Genomic DNA, 19,645 nt, shown 5'->3' with positions numbered 1-19,645 from the left:
CCGCCCTCTGCTGGAAAACGGCTGAGTTGTCCCACTTTTTTACGTCATAGTGTCAAACACACAACTTCTGTAATGTAGTGCCTTACGGTATGATTTTAATTTATAAAACAGCTTTATAAAAAAAAAGGAAGCTTCCAGGTCAGGGCTGAAAACAAACACAAAACAAACGCACCTCTGAGCGTCTGAACAGATGTCATGTTTGCACTGAAGGATGTGAGGATGGAGCTCTTTCTAACCTACTCTGGACACACCTGTTCTTTTTTCTTTAATGATAATGTCGCGAAGAAAAGCGCGTTTGGCTACGAGAGGTGCAGGACTTTTTTCAACCTTCTAAAGAAGAGGACACTCGCCAGAAAATGGAATTTATTTCTGGGATTCAGCGACTATCACCAAAATAGTGTTCTTCTGTGACTGTCTCAGATGGATGTTTGTTGAACCTTCACCAGAATCAAAGTGGATTCACTTTTTTAACCAACGCGAGTCCCATAATGTGATGGAGAGGCCAGGACAGAGCGGTGAGTCAAAACGCGTGTTAGCTTGTGTGTGTTAGCCATAATGAAGCTGTGTTGCATGTAACTCCTTACAACTGCATTGTGAAGTAACTTCACTTATTGCTGTGCTATCTATATTTATTTTACTGCTTATAATGCATGGACAGATTCGCTCGGAGAGAGGGGGCGGAGTTAACTGAATCGAAGTGTCTAGTCTTCCGCGTTTGGAAAATACACCCAGAAAATACTTATATTTCTCACAAAAAATAGTGCTCCATAGTGGTAGAGGCACAACATATCATATAAATAATACTTTACTTTGGGATGGCTAAAATAGCATGATACAAATCCTTTAATATAGAAGCTGCAGTTACTCCTAAGACCTGAGGTGGCAGTTGTGAGAATAAATTGACCAACTTGCATCTAGCCCCTTTAAAGTGTTCAAGCTGCAAAATCAACTTTTTTGAGCTTTTATCGTGTTAGAATGTCATTCTCTCGTCAAAATCATATGTCGCAGCAACAGATCCTCTACGTACCCAGGGAATGCTGCAGCTTCACGAAATACCTGCAGAAAACACAATACCCGCTCTTTAACATTGTGAAAAACATATAAAACGGTTTGTAACATTGCACTAGTATTTGATTAAATGATCTGAAGCCTCCGCTGACCTGGGCTGCCAGTCTCTACATTCCTGAGTAATGCACACAGAGAGCGGGAGAGAGAGGGAGGGAGGGAGGGAGGGAGGGAGGGAGGGAGGGAGGAGGAACATATCCCGAAACCATTCAGTCCTCGCACGTGAGCGCAGCAAACAGAACCCTCACAATCATTTCTGAGAGCAACGCAGGTAAGTCACATCATTTCACTTCTCCGTGTGTAAAACTTCCGACCAAAATGTGACCTACATTCTGTGTGTGTGTTTTTGTTTTTTTTGGACGCGACTACGTTTGGACTTGTGTAAACACTGACTGATACAGGTGCATACCTCAGACGCTGCCAGGAGGAAGTCTCCCTTTTTTCCCGTAAGCTCAATCTCCACAACACAGCAATAAAAAAAACCTGCTGTGCGGGGAAAGACTCACAGTTTAAACTCTGGTTGAGATTTGCATAGAAAGAATGCGTTCTGCAGTTTCTACTACTGTTATTGTCATGATAGTATGAGCTGTGTTTTGTCCCCCCTTTTCACTTGGATTATTAGATGAGTATGTCTGCAACATCTTTCCCATAGTTTTTGCATCATAAACTACTTTTAATAGAGTTTTAATCTAAATATTGTCAGCAAAGGTATTACTTTGACTAAAATTGTGACCAAATAAATTCCGTCAACAATGATGCTGAACACTGCTTACTAACCCACAATGTCTGCAACAGGTATTGTTTCATTGTCATTTACAGTGGGGCTGAAATCCAATAGGAAGTCTGTGGGGAACTGACCGAATACTTTTTTGCCCCACTTAATGTAACGAATTGTTGTTTCGGAGGCACTGTGTAAAACGCATGATCATGGTGAAGGCTGTAGTATCGTCACAGATTCATACAGGGACATGTGCCTCTTGTAGCAGGGTGAAAAAAACATCCACCAAAACCACCATGAAGAGGAAGAACTTTGAAGAAGTGCTTTGAAGAGTTACATCATGTCACGCCATTGTCCTGAAGTAACACTAAGCATTGGCAACTCTTTCTGCTGCAAATGAACACGTGATCCATGTGTTTCTTGCACCTTCCTCCGAGAACATTTTCACCTAACTTAAATGAAAATGAAACTTTTATGCTCGAAGAGGAAAGCTTACTCGAGCAGCCATAAAACAACAACAACCTTTTTCTGACTTTTTTGAGTGTTTAATGATGTTAAAAGTGCTATAAGTGAGGACATTTTCTCCAGTTCCGTATTAGCCAAATCTAAAAGCGTCTTGACTGGAGAGCAGACAGCCTATAGGCCAGCGTAATGCCTCATTTGAAAGCTAAGGCCTACAAAACCAATCAAAACCACGTTGCCATGTTTTTGTTGAGTGTTTTTTTTTTGTTTTTTTTGTGATCAATTTTTTTTTATTGAAGTGTTACATTACATTTTGCACCTTTTTGCATGTGTTACACTTTCATTTTATAGCCCTTTCTTTTTTTACCCACATCCTCATTTCCCTTATGATGGGCAGAGAGGCTCAAAACTGCGTAAAAAGCAGTCCCCCAAAAATGAAAAAAAAAATAAAAAATAGACAAAAAAAAGAAAGAAAATAAAACACAAAATTAAACACAAAATTAAACAAAAAATAAAACCCTGTCCAGGTTGACATATATAAGTGAAGCAAAATGTACAGTTGAGCAATACAAGGTGCTAATTTCCTCCGTCAAAGACATCCACAGAAATAGCAGTTTACATATGGCTATGTACAATACATCGAACAATTCACATAGTACATATCATTATGTAATAAACTTTCTTTCAACACATAGTACATCAGCACATGTTCATTGTAGCACTGTAGTTTATAACGTGAAATCTAATCCAGTTTGGATGAATTTAATAGATTGGACCAGCATGAGATATTTTCAGTTTTTGCTCCATGCATTCGAGCGGCAGAGAAGCTCCAACTGAATGATATCTCTGTAGGACCGGAGCCATTCCCTCACAGTCTTCCATCGGCAAACCACCATCTTTTGAGCAGCAGTAAGGCCGGCTAATAAGATTTAGGTTGGAAGTATCACCCTAACAAAAGAAGCCTCGGAGTGCAGGGTATGGCTCTGTCCATGATGTTTGAGAGCATCTTTGTAATGTTTTCCCAAAAATGTAAAACCCCAGGGCATTGCCACACCATATGAAGAAAAGTGCCAATGGTATTGTCTGGACAGAAATCACAATATTGATGATCTTTTAATTTCATTAGATGCAGTCTCCTAGGATAGAAATAGGCTCGGTGAATAATTTGGTGGTTGGGATTTCTTGAAGAGAAGTCACGATTTTGTTGTTGTTTTGGTCATATTTGTGTGGCTACATTACACAAAAAAATGAAATGCGGTCAAAATGCCACTAAAAAAGCAACAAAACATCTAAAACATGGCAAAAACACGACAAAACATGACCAAAACAGAACAAAAAAATGACTAAATCGTGACAACAAAAACTAGGACGAAGCTTAGATGAGTTTTGTAAGTCTTAGCTTTCAAATGAGGCGGTACATTGGCCTATAGGCTGTAAACTCTCCGGTCAAGAAGCTTTTAGATACGGTTAGAGCCGAACTGGATAAAATGTGCTCGGTTAAAGTGAAGGTTGAGGGGTTAATGCAGTGGTTTAGCTAGTACACGATGACCCAAAAAGTATGCATTTCAACTGTAATGAAAAATAAATCTGGTATATAAATTGATGTGAAAAGTGATTTGAGATCTGCTGCTTTAAAGTGCTTGTTTCAGTAAATATTTTACACTAAAAGAGCCGCCTAGGAAGATCCGCTCTGCGCGCTATCGATCACACGCGCACTAAACGTCATTGATTTTGAAGCTCGCTGCCATTTGACGCACAATATCCCGCTCTGATCTACACTTTTTTTTTTTTTTTTTACGGCATCCACTGCTACAAGGCCGCCCCGTCATCGATCACGCCCCGCGCTCTCGTGCCGCCGCGCACGCCGCTCAATTCATGCGCGTCGTATTTGCGCCGGGCAGTCGATAGCCGGCGGGAAAACGGCACCTGAGATGACATTTGCTTTAGGTCCCACGCGCTGTCGGCCGTTTGCTGTGCGGAGGCGCTCTTCGCTCTGGTGTTTACGCGCGGCACACAAACGCAGATGCTGCTCCGCGCCGGAACTGGCTCCCTGTGCTGCAAACGCCGTGGAAAGGAAGGATAAGACGATGCATCAGTTAAAAATCACAGAATTTACCATATTCCCCTTGGTTTGATCTTCACAAGCTTCTGCAATGTCAAAAGATCCAGTGTTGAGATCTTACATTGATGATGGGGGAGTGTGACCGATGTGCCCAAGCCGTCTCCACTCCAGCACATCCCAAAGATTCTCAACGGGGTAAATAGTCAGTCAGAAATATAGACGAGAGCATTTCTTTGAGTTCTCTGAGCCATAAGCCAAACCAGTCCGGTATGTTTTTAATTGATATCATTGCACTCACTTAGCAACTGCACTGAAAGGTGTAAACATCGCGAGATAGCACTATGTATTGACATTGCGGGTCAACAGAGTCCAGTGAGTGCTCTTAATAAATACATCAATTGATCGCTCTGACCCTGAAGGGCCGATGTTATGCTAACTGATTTTTCAGAGCGTTTGACCATGAAAAAGTGTTTCCCACGTTCACGTTTACAGTAGTGTACAGTGCAGTAGTGTTGTAATTCATTTGCAGAGTTTTGAGGAATCTTGCATAGTCCGTCTAGCAGAACAGGTACCCCCGCCCTCATAGGCTTGGGTAAAAATGTTGTATAAAGTTTCTCCCTGATTTTTTAAAGCCCATGGTGTTGATGCTTTAACGTCAGAGCTACAGCTTTATTGTCAATTTCACCAAAAACACAAAGAAGAATGGCAACAACGCTGAGCCTATAGCTCAAAATCTAAATCTAAAATGTAGTGGGAGGGCGGGGCAGGGCGGGGAGAGTTCAGCTTCCTGACAGCCTGGCAGATGACACAGCTCTTCAGAACATGAGTGCCCTCCCTGAAGGCAGCACCCTGAAGAGACTGTCATTGCACTTACATGTTAAGTCTTGTCCGACTACGCTAAAGATGAAGCTCTAAATATCTTTTTAGAGAAAACCAGGCAAACCAGTCTTGTCTCAATCTATATGCAGCTGGATTTAATAAGATTGCATTTAGGAGCAGCACAATTCCCAGCCAGCAGGGGGCAGGGGGTTGATGACAGTTTGTTCCAATTAGCCTGAGGTGCATTTAGAAACTCTTGTTAGGAGCTAACTGTGTGTTTATGCTCAAATCCATGTAAAACTAAAAGGCTTGTTATTTGTGGTTTAGCGCTAGTGACTAGTGGTCAAAGGCTAAAACCAGACAACAGCTCTTTGTTGATGAGCAGTGTGCAAAACATCTCTGAAGTAGCTAACACGATGTTGTGTTGCTCAATCAATCAATCAATCAATCAAAGTCTATTTCTATAGCACTTTACAACAACACTTGGCAGACCAAAGTGCTTTACATAAAAACAGGGAAAAAACATTTAGTATAAAATAACATTTTGCCTGACGAAGGCCACTGGCCGAAACGTTGCATTAATAAAGGAACACTGGTGTGGCAAGTGTACAGTGTGCGAGAGATTTTTCCTTTTCTAGTATAAAACAACATAGAATGTAAAAACACTGGCACACAAACAAAATAGATCAGTATTAGATGTTCTGAAAGGCCTGTCTAAATAAGTGTGTCTTTAGTCTGGACTTGAACAGCGGCAGGTCAGTGATGACTCGAAGCTCGACTGGGAGCAAGTTCCACAGTTTAGGCCCTGCCACGGCAAAAGCACGATGTTCCTTTTGGCACTCCCGACATTTAGCTTCCAGGCAGGGACTGTAGGGGCAGTAAAGTTGAACCGATTTAATGCGCTTCAGTTCAGCTAGGCTGTTACATGCTGGTCTAGTCTGACTACAATCGGCCCAGGCCGGACAATCCTTAACATGGATTTTCCCCATGTTCCTGTAACCGCGATGAGTCTGATGGTTGCGTGGGATCACCCAAGATGCTGAGGAAGAAATCTGTGATGAAAGTACCCAACTCTGAATGAAGCTGTGAAAGACCCAGTATGCTGAACCACATAAAACACTGTCCCACCCACAATCTTTATCTCCTGTGTTTCTTTCCAGATCTATCAAGATGATTGGGACTCTCGTGTGTCTCTGGGCTTTATTTTGTGGAATAAACACATCACCTCCTCTGAGTCCGACATCAGCTCCTGCTGTAGCCCCCTGCCTCATCTCCAGCTCGGGCCGCTCCGCCGACTGCGTCGGGAAACAGCTGGACTCTGTTCCATGGCAGCACCTTCCATCTACACTGGAGACAATAGACCTTTCATATAACGAAATCAGTGCAATACACGCCAATGACTTTTCCCAGTTTCCCAATCTTCGTGTTCTGCTCTTAGCCTTCAATAATATATCGCACATAGATGATGACGCCTTCCGGGAAAATACGCTTCTTGAGAATCTGAACATTTTTAATAACTCTCTTCATGAAATCCCTGCAGTTGCGCTACAGCCGCTCTCAAATCTAAAAATTCTGTCAATGTCTAACAATCTTTACAAACATGCAACGCTGCCAGACAGCTTTGCCAACTTTTACAAACTCCAGGTTTTGTCATTAGGTGGCCCTTTGGTGATGGGTCTCAGAAGAGGAGACTTTGAACCACTTAGAAATATTGCCTTACAAACATTTGCTATAAAATGCTCTTCCCATTTGGGCTACTACGAACGCGGCAGCTTACAAGCCGTCCGGACCACACAGATGGGCTTCGACATGGCTTTTGACCAAAAACCAAACGCACTCCTTGATGCGCTAAGCGATCTTGCAAACAAAAGCTTCACCAATCTCCAGTTTCGGAACGTGTTTGAGTTTGCGTACTACACGGGAGAGAAGGACATTTTCAGAGGCCTGGAAAACATCACGGCGCACAGACTTATCTTCTACAGAGGGAAGTTTAATGAGAATCTCCTCAGGATGTTATTGCTGAACCTCCAAAACACTCAAACGATTAAAAGACTGAGGCTGCAGTACATAGACTTCGCCCGATCGCCCTCATTTGTCGACAGTGGAGAGGAGTCCAGCATCACAGACCTGAGACTGGACCAGCTGGACCTCTGGTAACTAAGAAATACTGCCGTTGCTAAAGTGTGGGAGCAATATATGGAAATTTGAAGCTTGCTTTCCATCATAGAGAAGGGTTGTTCAAGTTGTCAAGTTGGCGGCTGGCATTTACAATATTAATGAGCCAGCCGGCTACTTACAATTTCAGTGATTGACAAAGTCTTGTAGTGAAATGCAAAACATGAAAACAACCGACTGAGAGCAGATTTGCAAAGACTGAAAACAAACTCAAACATGTTTTCAGTGACTGAATTGCTTTAGTTGGGAAGCTGACACTTGCACACGAATGCACATTGGTGATCTTGTAAACAGAAATAGAATCAGTACACTTAATATTGGTGTTGCTAAGGCTCACATACCACTAAAACAGGGAAGTATGGCCCACCTAGTTACCACAGATAATATCGGGCATGTAAATAGTCAATGGACGAGAAACCACGGCCCTTAAGTCCTTATGATGGGGTGCTGACATTGTTGTGATTCCACTCCTGAAGACAGGAGTGACGTCTAGAAGGAACTGTGGCGGTCTGACATGTGAGGTTAACATGAACTCTGCCGCATGTGTGTGGATGTGTGTGGTTTGTACTTTTTGATGTACATGTATCATTGTTAATTTTTTAGTAATTTTTTTCTCTAAAGTTTTCTCTGACAACTCTGGGGAGCATCATATTTTGCTCCAGTTTCTCCTACCACAAAAACATGTACAATAGGTTCCCCTCTGGGGCCAGGACTCCCCTGAAAAAGAGATTGTTAATCTCAGTGGGTGCTATAAAGGTCAATAAAAAATAAAAAATATATATTATAAAGAACTCTGTTTTTAGTGGATTTTGAAAGCTTGAGCTTAGATTTAGAGACACTGGAGAACTGTGTGGGCTGGAAAGTATTTTATAGATCATGATGTGGGTAAAATATTTGGTGTATTATTATCGATTATAGAGTCGCTGCTCCTTCACGTTGAAAGGAGCCAGTTGAGGTGGCTCGGGCATCTGTTCCGGATGCCTCCTGGTCGCCTCCCGCGGGAGGTGTTCCAGGCATGTCCTAGTGGGACAAGGCCTTGTGGAAGACCCAGGACACGGTGGTGGGACTATGTCTCCGAGCTGGCCTGGTGTCGCCTCGGGGTCCCCCCAGAACAGCTGGAGGAGGTGTGTGTGGATCGGGAAGTCTGGGCATCTCTGCTGAGACTGCTGCCCCCGCGACCCGGCCCCGGATAAAGCGGAAGAAAATGGATGGATGGATGGATGGATGGTATTATTATCGATAATTTTATAGACCATCCGTTGTTCAGCACCCGCATTCACAAACACACAGTCATTCATCCTGGCACCAGACGGGCCCCTATTGTGTATAAAATCAAGACCTTCTTGCTGAGACGCGAGAGTGACTGCTGCGTCTGTGCCGCTCCCCCAGAAAATTGGTTTGTTACACTCCGTGGCTACATTAGTTTCGTTAACCTGAAGGTGTGAGCTGAGTGCCAGGACGTCATTTCTGAGGAATACTGATAATGATTTCTAAAAGTTGGCAGTAAAGTATTTTTTCTTCATCTTTTGCCTAAGACTGAAATGAATTTGTGTCTTCATTCCAGGTACATAAGCAACCCGGACATTCTACGCTTCGACTGGCGCTTCACGTGGCTGAGCAAGATCAAGGACCTGTCCATCCAGCACGTGTACCTGAACTCCGCCCCGTGCGACGCCTGGCTCGAGATGAGAGAGGTGCGCACGCTCGACGTGTCCAACAACCGGCTGCGGGACGACTACATCTACAACCGGCGCTGCGTTTACAAAGGAACCCTCCCCGACCTCCACACGTTCAACCTGACCAACAACGAGCTGACCAGCCTTCGGGACCTGTCGGCGTTGACGAGATACTTCGCCCGAATGGAGGTGTTGGACGTGAGCAGCAACAACCTGGGCTCCGCCGCCTATAGCACGGGGTGTATCTGGTACCAAAATATCACTCGCTTCATAGCTCGCCACAATCAGTTCGTGAGCGCCGCCCTCCTGTGCCTTCCCGCCACCGTGGAGTACCTCGATCTCTCGTACTGCAGCCTGGACGAGTTGGACATGGCGTTTTTTAGGAAGGCTTCCAACCTCAGAGAACTCCTCCTGAGTGGCAATAAAATCAAGTTCATCCCCCCAAGCTGGAAAAGCCCCTCCCTGCAATCGCTGGAACTTGATGGAAATTCATTCGGCGTTATTACAAAAGACTCCTTCCTGTACATGCCGGTGCTGACGAAGCTCAAAGCGGGGAACAATCCTTACCAGTGCACGTGCGAGCTGCGCGCTTTTGTGGAAAACACCATTTCCAAAGAAAAGGTCAACCTGACGGACTGGCCGTGGAACTACCAGTGTTACCACCCGCAGCCTTTGCTCAAAACCCTCATCTCCAAGTATCTCCCAGGTGAGGACTGCATAATGCGAAGGGCTTTACAGATACAAAAATGACAAGGCATATCAAATATATCCATAAAACATAAATATAATCAGTTAATGACATTAATAGTGAAGACTGCAGATGGAATACTATCAGTTGTTGTATGCACAGCTAAATAAAACTGTTTTCAGCCTGGATTTGAGCATTGTCAGAGTCGAGGCCTCTGAGACTGCTGCTGTTAGACAGTTGCTTAGAGACTCTGGTTTAGACATGAACCATTTTTATTTTTGCCAATGTTCTTTAGACCGTAAAAAGCTGCTGTTTGGGTTCAGTTCTGACATGTTATGGTAGATGAATGGATGGATACGATAAGAGAAACTTTGAGGAGTGAAACTAGTTAAACCTCTTACCCCTGGCCTTAACTGAGCGCATTTTCTCCAACATTGTTGTGTTGTCGCTGTATTTTTGTCCCATTTTTTGATGATTTTTCAATCAATCAATCAATCAATCAATCAATCAATCAATCAATCAATCAATCAATCAATCAATCAATCAATCAATCAATCAATCAATCAATCAATCAATCAATCAATCAATCAGCTTGTCTGAAAAGATGTGTCTTCATCTGTGATTCAAAAACACTCAACTCAGTGATGCTTCGAAGCTGTACCGGAAGTGCGTTCTACCACTTCCGGTACTTTTTGTATTTGAACTTGGGAGTCACCAGGGAGGCGTGTTCAGAGGAGCGCAGAGTTCTGGCTGGTTGGTAGACCGTTACTAGTTCAGCGAGGTAGGCCGGGGCCAGACCATTGATGGCCTTGAACACAAATATCAGGACCTTAAACTCCACCCTAAACGCCACCGGGAGCCAGTGGAGAGAGCGGAGGACTGGGCTGATGTGTGAGCGTCTGGAGGTGTTGGAGAGGAGACGAGCCGCTGCGTTTTGTACCAGTTGAAGCCAATTGAGGAGTGATTTAGATTTGGGTAAAGCCTAACAAGAGAAATTGTGCTTGGTTCAGGTGGGGGTTAAGTGGATAATAATATTTTTCCTAGGCCTATTTTAGATTAACTTTTTATTTTACTCCACATTTTGTCAGGACTCACTCTGTTGATTCTAAGCCAAATATCCAATGAGGAGGTGGCCCTTGATTTTCTTTTCTCCTTTTATAAACGGCATATCTGATTATCCACACATCCCCATTGAAAATGGAGTCAACATGCCACACCGCATGACTGATTTCAGAGAAGCCTGTTATTCATTAATTACAAGAATTCAAAGGTGTGCCTGGCCTCCTCAGCAATTCATGGACATTAGTTTTTTCTTGTAAAGTGATGTGGAATTACTTTGTAGAGAAAGATTTCAAAGCCACCACATGTACTAGAACTGAGGGCATCTCGTCCAAAACTGTGTCGTCAGCTAAATGTGATATCTTTCCCCTCAGGGCGGGTGGCGTGTGACATGCGGCTGGTCATCGTCATCTGCGTGGCCACCACGACGGCGGTCCTCATTGTGCTGATGGTCATTTGTTACGTGTTCGACCTCCCGTGGTACACCAAAGCCACGTACCACATCATCCGGGCCAAATACAGGGCGTACCAGGAGAAGGCGACCGGGGAGCTGGGACCGTTCGCGTACCACGCCTTCATATCGTACAGCCACTCGGACGCCGACTGGGTGAGGGACCAGCTGCTGCCCAGCCTCGAGAACAACCGCAACCCCTACCGCCTGTGCATCCACGAGAGGGACTTCACGCCCGGCAAGTGGATCATCGACAACATCATTGACAACATCGAAAACAGTCGCAAGGTGAGAACATCGGCCACGTATATTCAAAGTCTTGATTCTTGACTCAAAATGTACTTATTAGCAAAGCATGGGCTACAAAGGTTTAGAGATGTTGTTTAAGCAAATCAAGAAAATGTCACATGACGGAAGGACGACATGTGCTGAAAACGCTTCAAATTCAATATACTATTTCACAATACGAAAATATTTGCCAACGATTTGGCCTGTCATCCACAGCAAACCACAGATGTCTGTCCTTAAAAACGAAGGTTTCTAAAACTTCCAGCCAAAGTGTCTGTCTGTCTGTCTGTCTGTCTGTCTGTCTGTCTGTCTGTCTGTCTGTCTGTCTGTCTGTCTGTCTGTCTGTCTGTCTGTCTGACTGTCTGTCTGTCTGTCTGTCTGTCTGTCTGTCTGTCTGTCTGTCTGACTGTCTGTCTGTCTGTCTGTCTGTCTGTCTGTCTGTCTGTCTGTCTGACTGTCTGACTGTCTGACTGTCTGTCTGTCTGCGACTAGATCTGCTCTGTGTTTACATCAGAAATGAGAACTCTGAGATGAAGTCATCCTCCCGGAGGACTAGTAAGACAAATGTCACGGTCCTCGCTGCTGCCATTGTCAGAGTAATTACGTGCAAGGACTTTTTTTTTAAAGGGTAGACAAGGCCTGAGCAACATTTCACTCAAAAACAGAATAAAATATAAACATTTATTTAGTTACAGATTGATTGATTTATTGTTGAAAAATACCTAAAAAAACAAATATGTGTCCTCAGACCTGACTACCTTAACTGGGAGTGCGGACTTCTCCAAGGAGATGTTATTATGAGATTTAAATACGTTGGGCCCTCAGTAGGTCTGGGGCCCATCATATTGCGCATGGTTACACTGGTTTAATATTTGGACTCGCAATACCGCTGTAGACGCCATATTATTTGGCACACGCACTACAGTCAGGACGGAGAGCACAGATAATGCTACGCTCAGCTACACAGCAGCAGAAACATGACTGTGGAGCAGTGTTGTTTTCCTCAAGTAAAACGATAAAGATATCATTTTGTTGACGCCCCTTTTTAATTAAATAAAATAGTTGGTTAGATCGTTCCCAAACAGAGCTTGTGCACGTAGCATGGAAAATGTGACACGGAGTGGTGTGGTCAGCTCACATGGCTGTTTGCCAAAGCCTTGGTACCTTTCCTTCCCTTGATCTGATATGGGCGTGGTCAGGCATCTACATCATCACTCACCGCCCAAGTGCTGTTTAAGATGAAGGGCGCCTCGATTCCAGACGAGACCTGGCTGTGGCGTCCGAGGGCGGAGAAAGGCGCCTCTAATCAAGGCAGACACATCTCAGCCCCGAGAACAGAGAGGAGCCTCAGATCACGCAGCGTCTCGCGTTTGTTAGAAAGAGTTTGGGAATAAAACTATTTTAAAAGTTTGTGAACACATTTCTGCTTCTCCCTCACACCAGACAGAAGCCCCATCACTACAGCTGAAATAACAGACTCTCCACTTACAGTTTAGGACTAGAATAATAAACTTATGCTTATTTAAATGTAGGCCATATGTTGAACACACGGGCACTGTCTGTCAAATATGAAGCGTTTCTGCAGATTTAAGTCGATCTGTGATGAGAAAAGATGAGGCAGGAGCTGCGGAGCGTCAGGGCAACACGTTTCCGATCTAAACACAACTCGTATCCAATCATCTGTCAGTCCTCTGTCAGCGAACGTGTTTACAGCACTTCATTTCCCAAAATCCCTTTGGCCTTTGTAGTTCAGCCAGCCGAGCGAGGCGGAGAAAAGCAACTTCGCTCGCCTACCCAAGGCGCTCCAGCCGCCTCGGTCTCACGAGAATACGGGCACCGTCGCACAGGTGGCGTCAGAGTGATGCGGGGCCATCTTGGACACTGGCCGACTGCAGCCGACTGCAGCGCCTCGCTCATCTTAAACACACCTAGGGCCAGATCTTGTGGCGGCGCACGGGGCGGCGCAGGCTCTTGGCGAATTATTTTCCAAGTGGCGGCGCTAAATGTGCCATTCGCCTCCGCCACCTGTGAGGGGGCGTCACAAGAGGAGGTGACTGCACTGATGGAAACACGGCTGACATTCACTTCCTCGTTTACATTGCGCTGGCTTGCGTTCTTTCTTAAGCCTTACAGGCTCTCACAGGTCAAACTAAAAACTTTATTTACCCCATCGTGAGCAAAACCATGTTCACGTCTCGAGAGAAAAAGAGCTACAGCGTCCGCTGTGGCGCGGATCAGCCGCGCTTGGCGTGAACGCGAAGCAAAACAAAAGCACATGTTCACCCCACACTCCCACACAACCACTCTCCTGGAGGCGGAGTCGATCTGGTTGGAGGAAAATGTGTGTCTCCACCCAATTAAATGCGCCAAGTCTGGAGTGGCAAGATCACAAAGTGCTCCTACTGAGGCAAAGTGTCACGCTATCGTCTCCGTTTTGATGCACAAGATCGGGCCCCTAATGTTCAAGTCGTCTGGAGGCATGTGTCCTCCCTTTGGTTAGCATGTGACTAATATACCAAGGATTCATCAGTGTAGCCTTTACTGCCTTGCTCAAGCTAAAATCACCCATAATGCACCACGGCTCTCAAGAAAAGAAAAAAGGTGGTGCTGGCTGGTGTGACTTGCAAAGGACTTAAATTCCACTTTTTGAGGGAAAAAAAATCATGCTTTGACTTGTTTAACGGCTCTCAAGTTTTTGTCAAGATTTGGTCAAATAATTAATTTTAGGTCTTTGTCTTTTTAGTTACAAAAGAACCAGATTTGTTTCATGGGCTTTGAATTTCATTGACATGAGGCACTTCTTATTTCTTAGGTTTTTAGTCACCCTTTCGAGTTTCATTTTGTATTTTCAGATAGGTTTCATCTCTGACTGCTTGTTATTTATTTTTAGTCTGTAAAAATATAATTATACTTTCACCCCCCAGTGCTTCAGAATCCCCCCTCCTCAGCAGACCCTCCCTTTCCATGAATTATTTTTTCTCTCTCTTTACAAAGTCAAAGTCAATCTTTAGTTCCTACTATGTCATTTGTAAGTGCATGATTGATTACATTAACAGAGTTAAGGCTTTCAGAGACGTTTCAGGAAAAACATCATATGCATCATGTCCTCTGGATCTTCCTCTTTTATTTAGTGATGTCACTTCCTTTATCTGTGAAGTGTGTTCCATTCGCAGCTCTTTTTGGCCCAAGGCAGGACACTTGCCTTGGACTTCATGCTGCTCATGCGGCTGGGATTCCGCAGCACTGTCTCTCTTTTTCCCGCTACTCCTCTTTGGAGCGTGTCTGATATCGATGTCACAGCGACTCAATCTTTTCTCAGGATAGTTTAAAATACAGAAAGCATATTGATGAACGAATGTGCAGACGGTGCTGGTGGTAAAAAAACGAAAGCTCTGGAAGCGATGATCAGAGGACGAGGAGAGCGGGCGCTTTTGGAAAAGTCCTGTTCACTTTGACACTTCTGCCAGTGCCTGTTATGGTGTAATCTGTTTGTCAAAAGCTATATAAAGCCAAGAGATTAATATTACTGACCCCAATTTCCAAAAGTTATCAAAATTAATTATTGCTTTTTATAATGAAACTTTTCGTCTGACTAAAACTTGACTAAAACTAAAAGGGCTGCCAAAAACAAATGGCTTCTTTGTTGCTTGAGGCGGAGGAGAAATAGCGGGATGCTTTGAAACCTTGGAAATGTCATGTTGTAGCCAAATACATGTCACAAACATGTTCTTTTTAAAATAGTTTATTGTTTAAACCAAGGGTGGGCACACGAGTAACCTGAATAGAGTTACTGATAATTTGAATTCAATTCTGCTCAACTTTTCTCCATGGCAAAAAATGCAAAGTTATATCAGGAATTTACTTAATGGTAATTGTAAAAAAAATAGTGAAATAACGCTCTTCTCTCTGCTCCTTTTCATTCAAATTGCATTGAGTTTTGTTGTATATATTTTAATGCCACTTTTGAATGAAATAAAGGAGATTAAAACATGGTCGTGCTGCCTCTGCTACACCGCTATGGAGAACGTCATGAAATTATAGAAATTAGGGAAAGTGTGCCCACCTCTGGTTTAAGCTATACTTTAAACTGAATAAAATCACTTTAAACCGATTTGTCCCATCGGCTAAAGGCTGTTGTTTTGTCCGATGTTAACTATATCGGCAAATATATTGCTATTGCCCAATACTAGCGCCAAACTGCAAAATGTGGTTATCTTAAATTCAAATGATTATTTTCATTTGGCTGATCATGATGAGAACAGGGTCCTGACCCTGCACGTGGACAAGGCTGTGAAATGTAGCTGCAATTATTACCACCACCACCAGATGGCACCAAAATAATAGTGCTTTCTCGGGCTTTAATGAAATGATCACACTATAGACAGTGATGGGGAACCAAAAGTGTGGCTTCAAATGTTTGACATTCAGGTGAAAAGTTCTGATATTTCTTTTTGCATTAGTACATGTACAGTAGTACGGTTTAGATAAATGTTTACAGACTTGATTAATTTCTCCTGACTCTTTCAAACGCTGTCACTGGAAGTTCATACTGTACAGTTTCAGTCCCTATATCTAATTTGATATAATCTCAAATTTGCAAATGTATTGTTTGTATTTTCATGCTTCCTCTACATCTTGGCCATGGGACTACAGATGAAAAATAGCCTTCTGGCTAATTCTGGCTTTTTTAACCACTGCACTGTCCCCTTTCTAATCTAATAAAAATGATTAAATAATTTGTTTTCTCAAGTCCATCCCTTTGCCGATTTCAGCAACTAACCAGGATCTGGGGCCTTCACTTTGACCAATGAGATGAGCTTTCCTGTGGCTTTGTTGGGTTGACAACAGCTGAAAACATCTGGATCGTTCATGATTTGCGATGTCTGAAAGCTAAATGCTAATGGCTATAGAAAAAATACATCGAGCAGGCTAAAACCTCTGAAAAGTTTCCCGGACTAGTCGTCTTTCTAACTGCCCGCACAAGTTATAATCGAACTCTGCTTCTCCTTTTAATTTCTGTTTCTCTCTCCTCATTTTGCAAGTCTAACGTCTAGTTTTAGTCAGCCAAAATATATCTGTGACTAAAATTATGGCAAAATGTTTTCGTTGGCAAAATCACCATTGTAGTAGTAGCTCTCCGCGGCCCAGGCCTAACCCAACATCTGGGTTAGGGTTAGGGTTAGGGGTTAGGGTTAGTCTACACCATAAAAAAAAAAAAGGCCAATAAAAAAACTAAACTAAATCAATTTAAAATTATTTGAATTAAATTTAAATTTCTATTCAAATTGCTTTTTTTTTTATACAGTTATACATGCTTTGCTTGCTTTGGCATGGTTTTCACCCAGTTAATTTAATCCAACTTGGATTTATTTGAAACTCTTTTAAACCTGATTTGATCTCGGAAGGCCAAATGTTTTGTACGGATGTGAAGTTTCAGAACCCACTGTGTCTTGAGTAACAAATTTGGTCACTCTTTTCACCCAAAGTAAATCTTTAACAAGAACTTAAAGAGACTAGATGCAAGTTGGTCTTACTCACTACTGCCACCTCAGGTCTTACGCGCAACTGCAGCTTCTATATTAAGCTCATGCATGACGGCACTTCAGACCCGAATTAACACCTGTTTGAGTGACAGTGCAGGATTTTAGAGGCAATTGTGGTGAACAGGTCTGAGCTCATTCTACACATTAGGACATGGCTGGAACATGTAGGGCGAGGAAAATACTTCACATTTTTAAACTCCGTATAGTCCCTTTAATGTTGATGGAAAATAACAATTTCAGCCATGTACACTTTGGTAATCTTATCGAATCTCATCCACTTAGTATTATTTCTTCAATCTAATTTCAATGGTGAGTTCTATGGAAATCTCTTACATTATTTTATGTTTGTTTTCTTCCCAGTAAAATCTAGTACTTGCGTAGTATTTTGACATGCAGGCAGCCATGCGCTCAACATGCATCCCATGTTTATGTGTTGTTTATATACAAGTCTATAAAAATATGTCACACAAAAGGGATTGTACTATTAATCAAGCACAGTTACGATTGCTTAATGTCAAACTACATTAAAATGGTTATGTGATTACAGAGGAGCACAGTATGACATTTTATCCCTCATCAGACTGTTTGCCCTGATACACAGAGTACATGTCGTTTCTCATCATTGGCATTTTAATAACATCTGATTGTGGTATTTCTTTTCCAGGAAAGAGCCTCAATCATTTTCATTCTCTACCAAAGGATCAGATCTGTGCTCCATGAAGCAGAGAATATGATTAAACATGTCTGAAAACAATGTAAAGCTGTGAACATGAACACTGACGGACCGCCTCTGGTTTCTGCCGCCTTCAGGTCATGTTCGTGCTCTCGCGGCACTTCGTCAACAGCGAGTGGTGCAACTACGAGCTGTACTTCGCCCAGCAGCGCTCCATGGGCAAGAGCTTCAGCGACGTCATCCTGGTGGTGAAGGAGCCCATCGACGCCGGCTCCCTGCCCAGCAAATACTGCAAGCTCAAGAAGATGCTGAGCACCAAGACCTACCTGGAGTGGCCCGAGCAGGCGAGCCAGCGGGCCTTCTTCTGGACGCAGCTGCGCAGCGTGCTGGGCCGACCCTGTCCCATCTCTAGGTCCAGGAGCTTCAGCGTGAGGAGCAGAGGCAGAACGCACTCGGACGACACGCAGCCGCTGGACACGAGTGACAAACTCCAGGTGGCCGTCGTAGGCGGAGAGCCTGGGAGGATAGAAACGGAGACAAGTGAAGGAGTGGTCAATCAAAAGCAGCTTCCAGTGGTCACATAATGAGGTGTTGTTTATGCGATGAAGACTTGCTGCTGGTTTAGCAAGTTCATGGCTAGCTGCACTACACGAATCAAATCGTGAAAGTTGTAGCTAGATGAGTAAAATCTCTCAGCTGTTGCCGAAACACGTTTATAGCTCTCACAGACCCTCCCGCTCATCCCGATTGTTCACTAGAGTTAATTCTACGCTCGTCTCAGCCGGAGTTCACAGCGAGACATAGTTGAGACGTAAACAGTGCACAGTGTTAGGTTTATTTACCCTCTGACTTCCTGGTTTGCACTGGGGGAAAATTCACAATGTTTGGACCAATCGGCGAGGACCGTGCTTCTCTATGGTCCTCATGGCAGGGAGCTGACATTGCTGTTCTACCACCCCCTTGTGGCCAGGGGCGACTTCAAAAGACACTTGGTAGATAGGATTCTTATGGCACTTCAAAACTCCCTAGAACGGCTGCTGTGACCCTGGTGACAACGCTGGGGTAGGTGAAATATTTTTAACCATGCTGGTTTTTGTATATCAGCACGAAAAAGTGGAAGCATTTTTAGTACACTGACTGGCTCCAGAGCCTGTGGAGGTTCCGCCCACCTCACTTCCCGCCTTTTTGCCCTTTTAAGGAACAGGCTGCGTAGGAGGAGATAGTGCAGCCATGTAAGTTTGACAGACGACTCAGGACCATTACTATGAATGTGATCATCAATCTCTAATTATTACATCTATGGTTTGGACACACAACAGTGCATATGTTTTTTTCTTTCACAAATGTCAGGTTTACTTTAAACTACTACATGTATTTTGTGAAGTTCTACACACAGCTGACTCAGAAATAAGTCTGGGAGCAGGATGTGACACACGAAAAAGGAAATGGCCTGTCCAAACTATTTTCATCATGGCCCTGCAATGAAATATATACAGCATGGCATGGTGGGCCACAGACCAGTCGACAGCGCGGAGTAACATTTTCCTGGGTGCATGTACGTTCGCTACCACACCTTTATTTTAGGATGGGCCCTCACTGCCAGACCTGCCTTCAACGGAAATCTTAGTTATTGAGAATAACATTGTGCAGAATTGCTAAACTTGCAGTAAAAGTATAATCACAGGCGATGTGTGCCAGCTCTGCTAGAAGCTTGAGGGCCAACGAAAATTGGTGTGAGGTTGTATTTGGCCCCCGGGCTTCCCTGAGGTAGAATGTAAAAAAAAAAAACTACTGCGGTGAAGTGAGACTGTACCAATGGGCCTTGAGCAAGTCAGATTATAAAAATTGCTTTGCAACTTTATTCCAAACTTTTTTTCAACAAATTTTGAGGAGAACTAATCAGTCATAGGAGCCAACGCTTCTTACTCATTTATTAGGAAATAATTAATATGAAAACTTGTCAAAT

General features: G+C 43.5%; 1 protein-coding gene across 1 annotated transcript; it reads left to right on the top strand.

The window, feature by feature from the left end:
* The first annotated feature begins 1,294 nt into the window (after positions 1 to 1,294).
* On the top strand, positions 1,295 to 18,708 carry tlr18 (toll-like receptor 18). The gene is made up of 5 exons (XM_079561882.1): positions 1,295 to 1,336; positions 6,287 to 7,279; positions 8,866 to 9,683; positions 11,099 to 11,463; positions 17,817 to 18,708. Exons 2-5 carry the CDS (start codon positions 6,297 to 6,299, stop codon positions 18,261 to 18,263), a joined length of 2,613 nt encoding a protein of 870 aa, XP_079418008.1. The 5' UTR covers positions 1,295 to 1,336; positions 6,287 to 6,296; the 3' UTR covers positions 18,264 to 18,708.
* The last annotated feature ends 937 nt before the right edge of the window (positions 18,709 to 19,645 follow it).

This window comes from Gobius niger (assembly GCF_951799975.1).
Source record: "Gobius niger genome assembly, chromosome: 8".
NCBI classification, from domain to species: domain Eukaryota; kingdom Metazoa; phylum Chordata; class Actinopteri; order Gobiiformes; family Gobiidae; genus Gobius; species Gobius niger.
Note: the sequence above shows the minus strand (reverse complement) of the source record. Positions and strands in the feature narration are given on the sequence as shown.

Coding starts and splice junctions, on each gene's coding strand:
- tlr18 (XM_079561882.1), top strand. CDS start 6,297: ATGATTGGGACTCTCGTGTGTCTCTGGGCTTTATTTTGTGGAATAAAC. Junction 7,280..8,865: donor CTGGACCAGCTGGACCTCTG/GTAACTAAGAAA, acceptor TCTTCATTCCAG/GTACATAAGCAACCCGGACA. Junction 11,464..17,816: donor ACATCGAAAACAGTCGCAAG/GTGAGAACATCG, acceptor TGCCGCCTTCAG/GTCATGTTCGTGCTCTCGCG.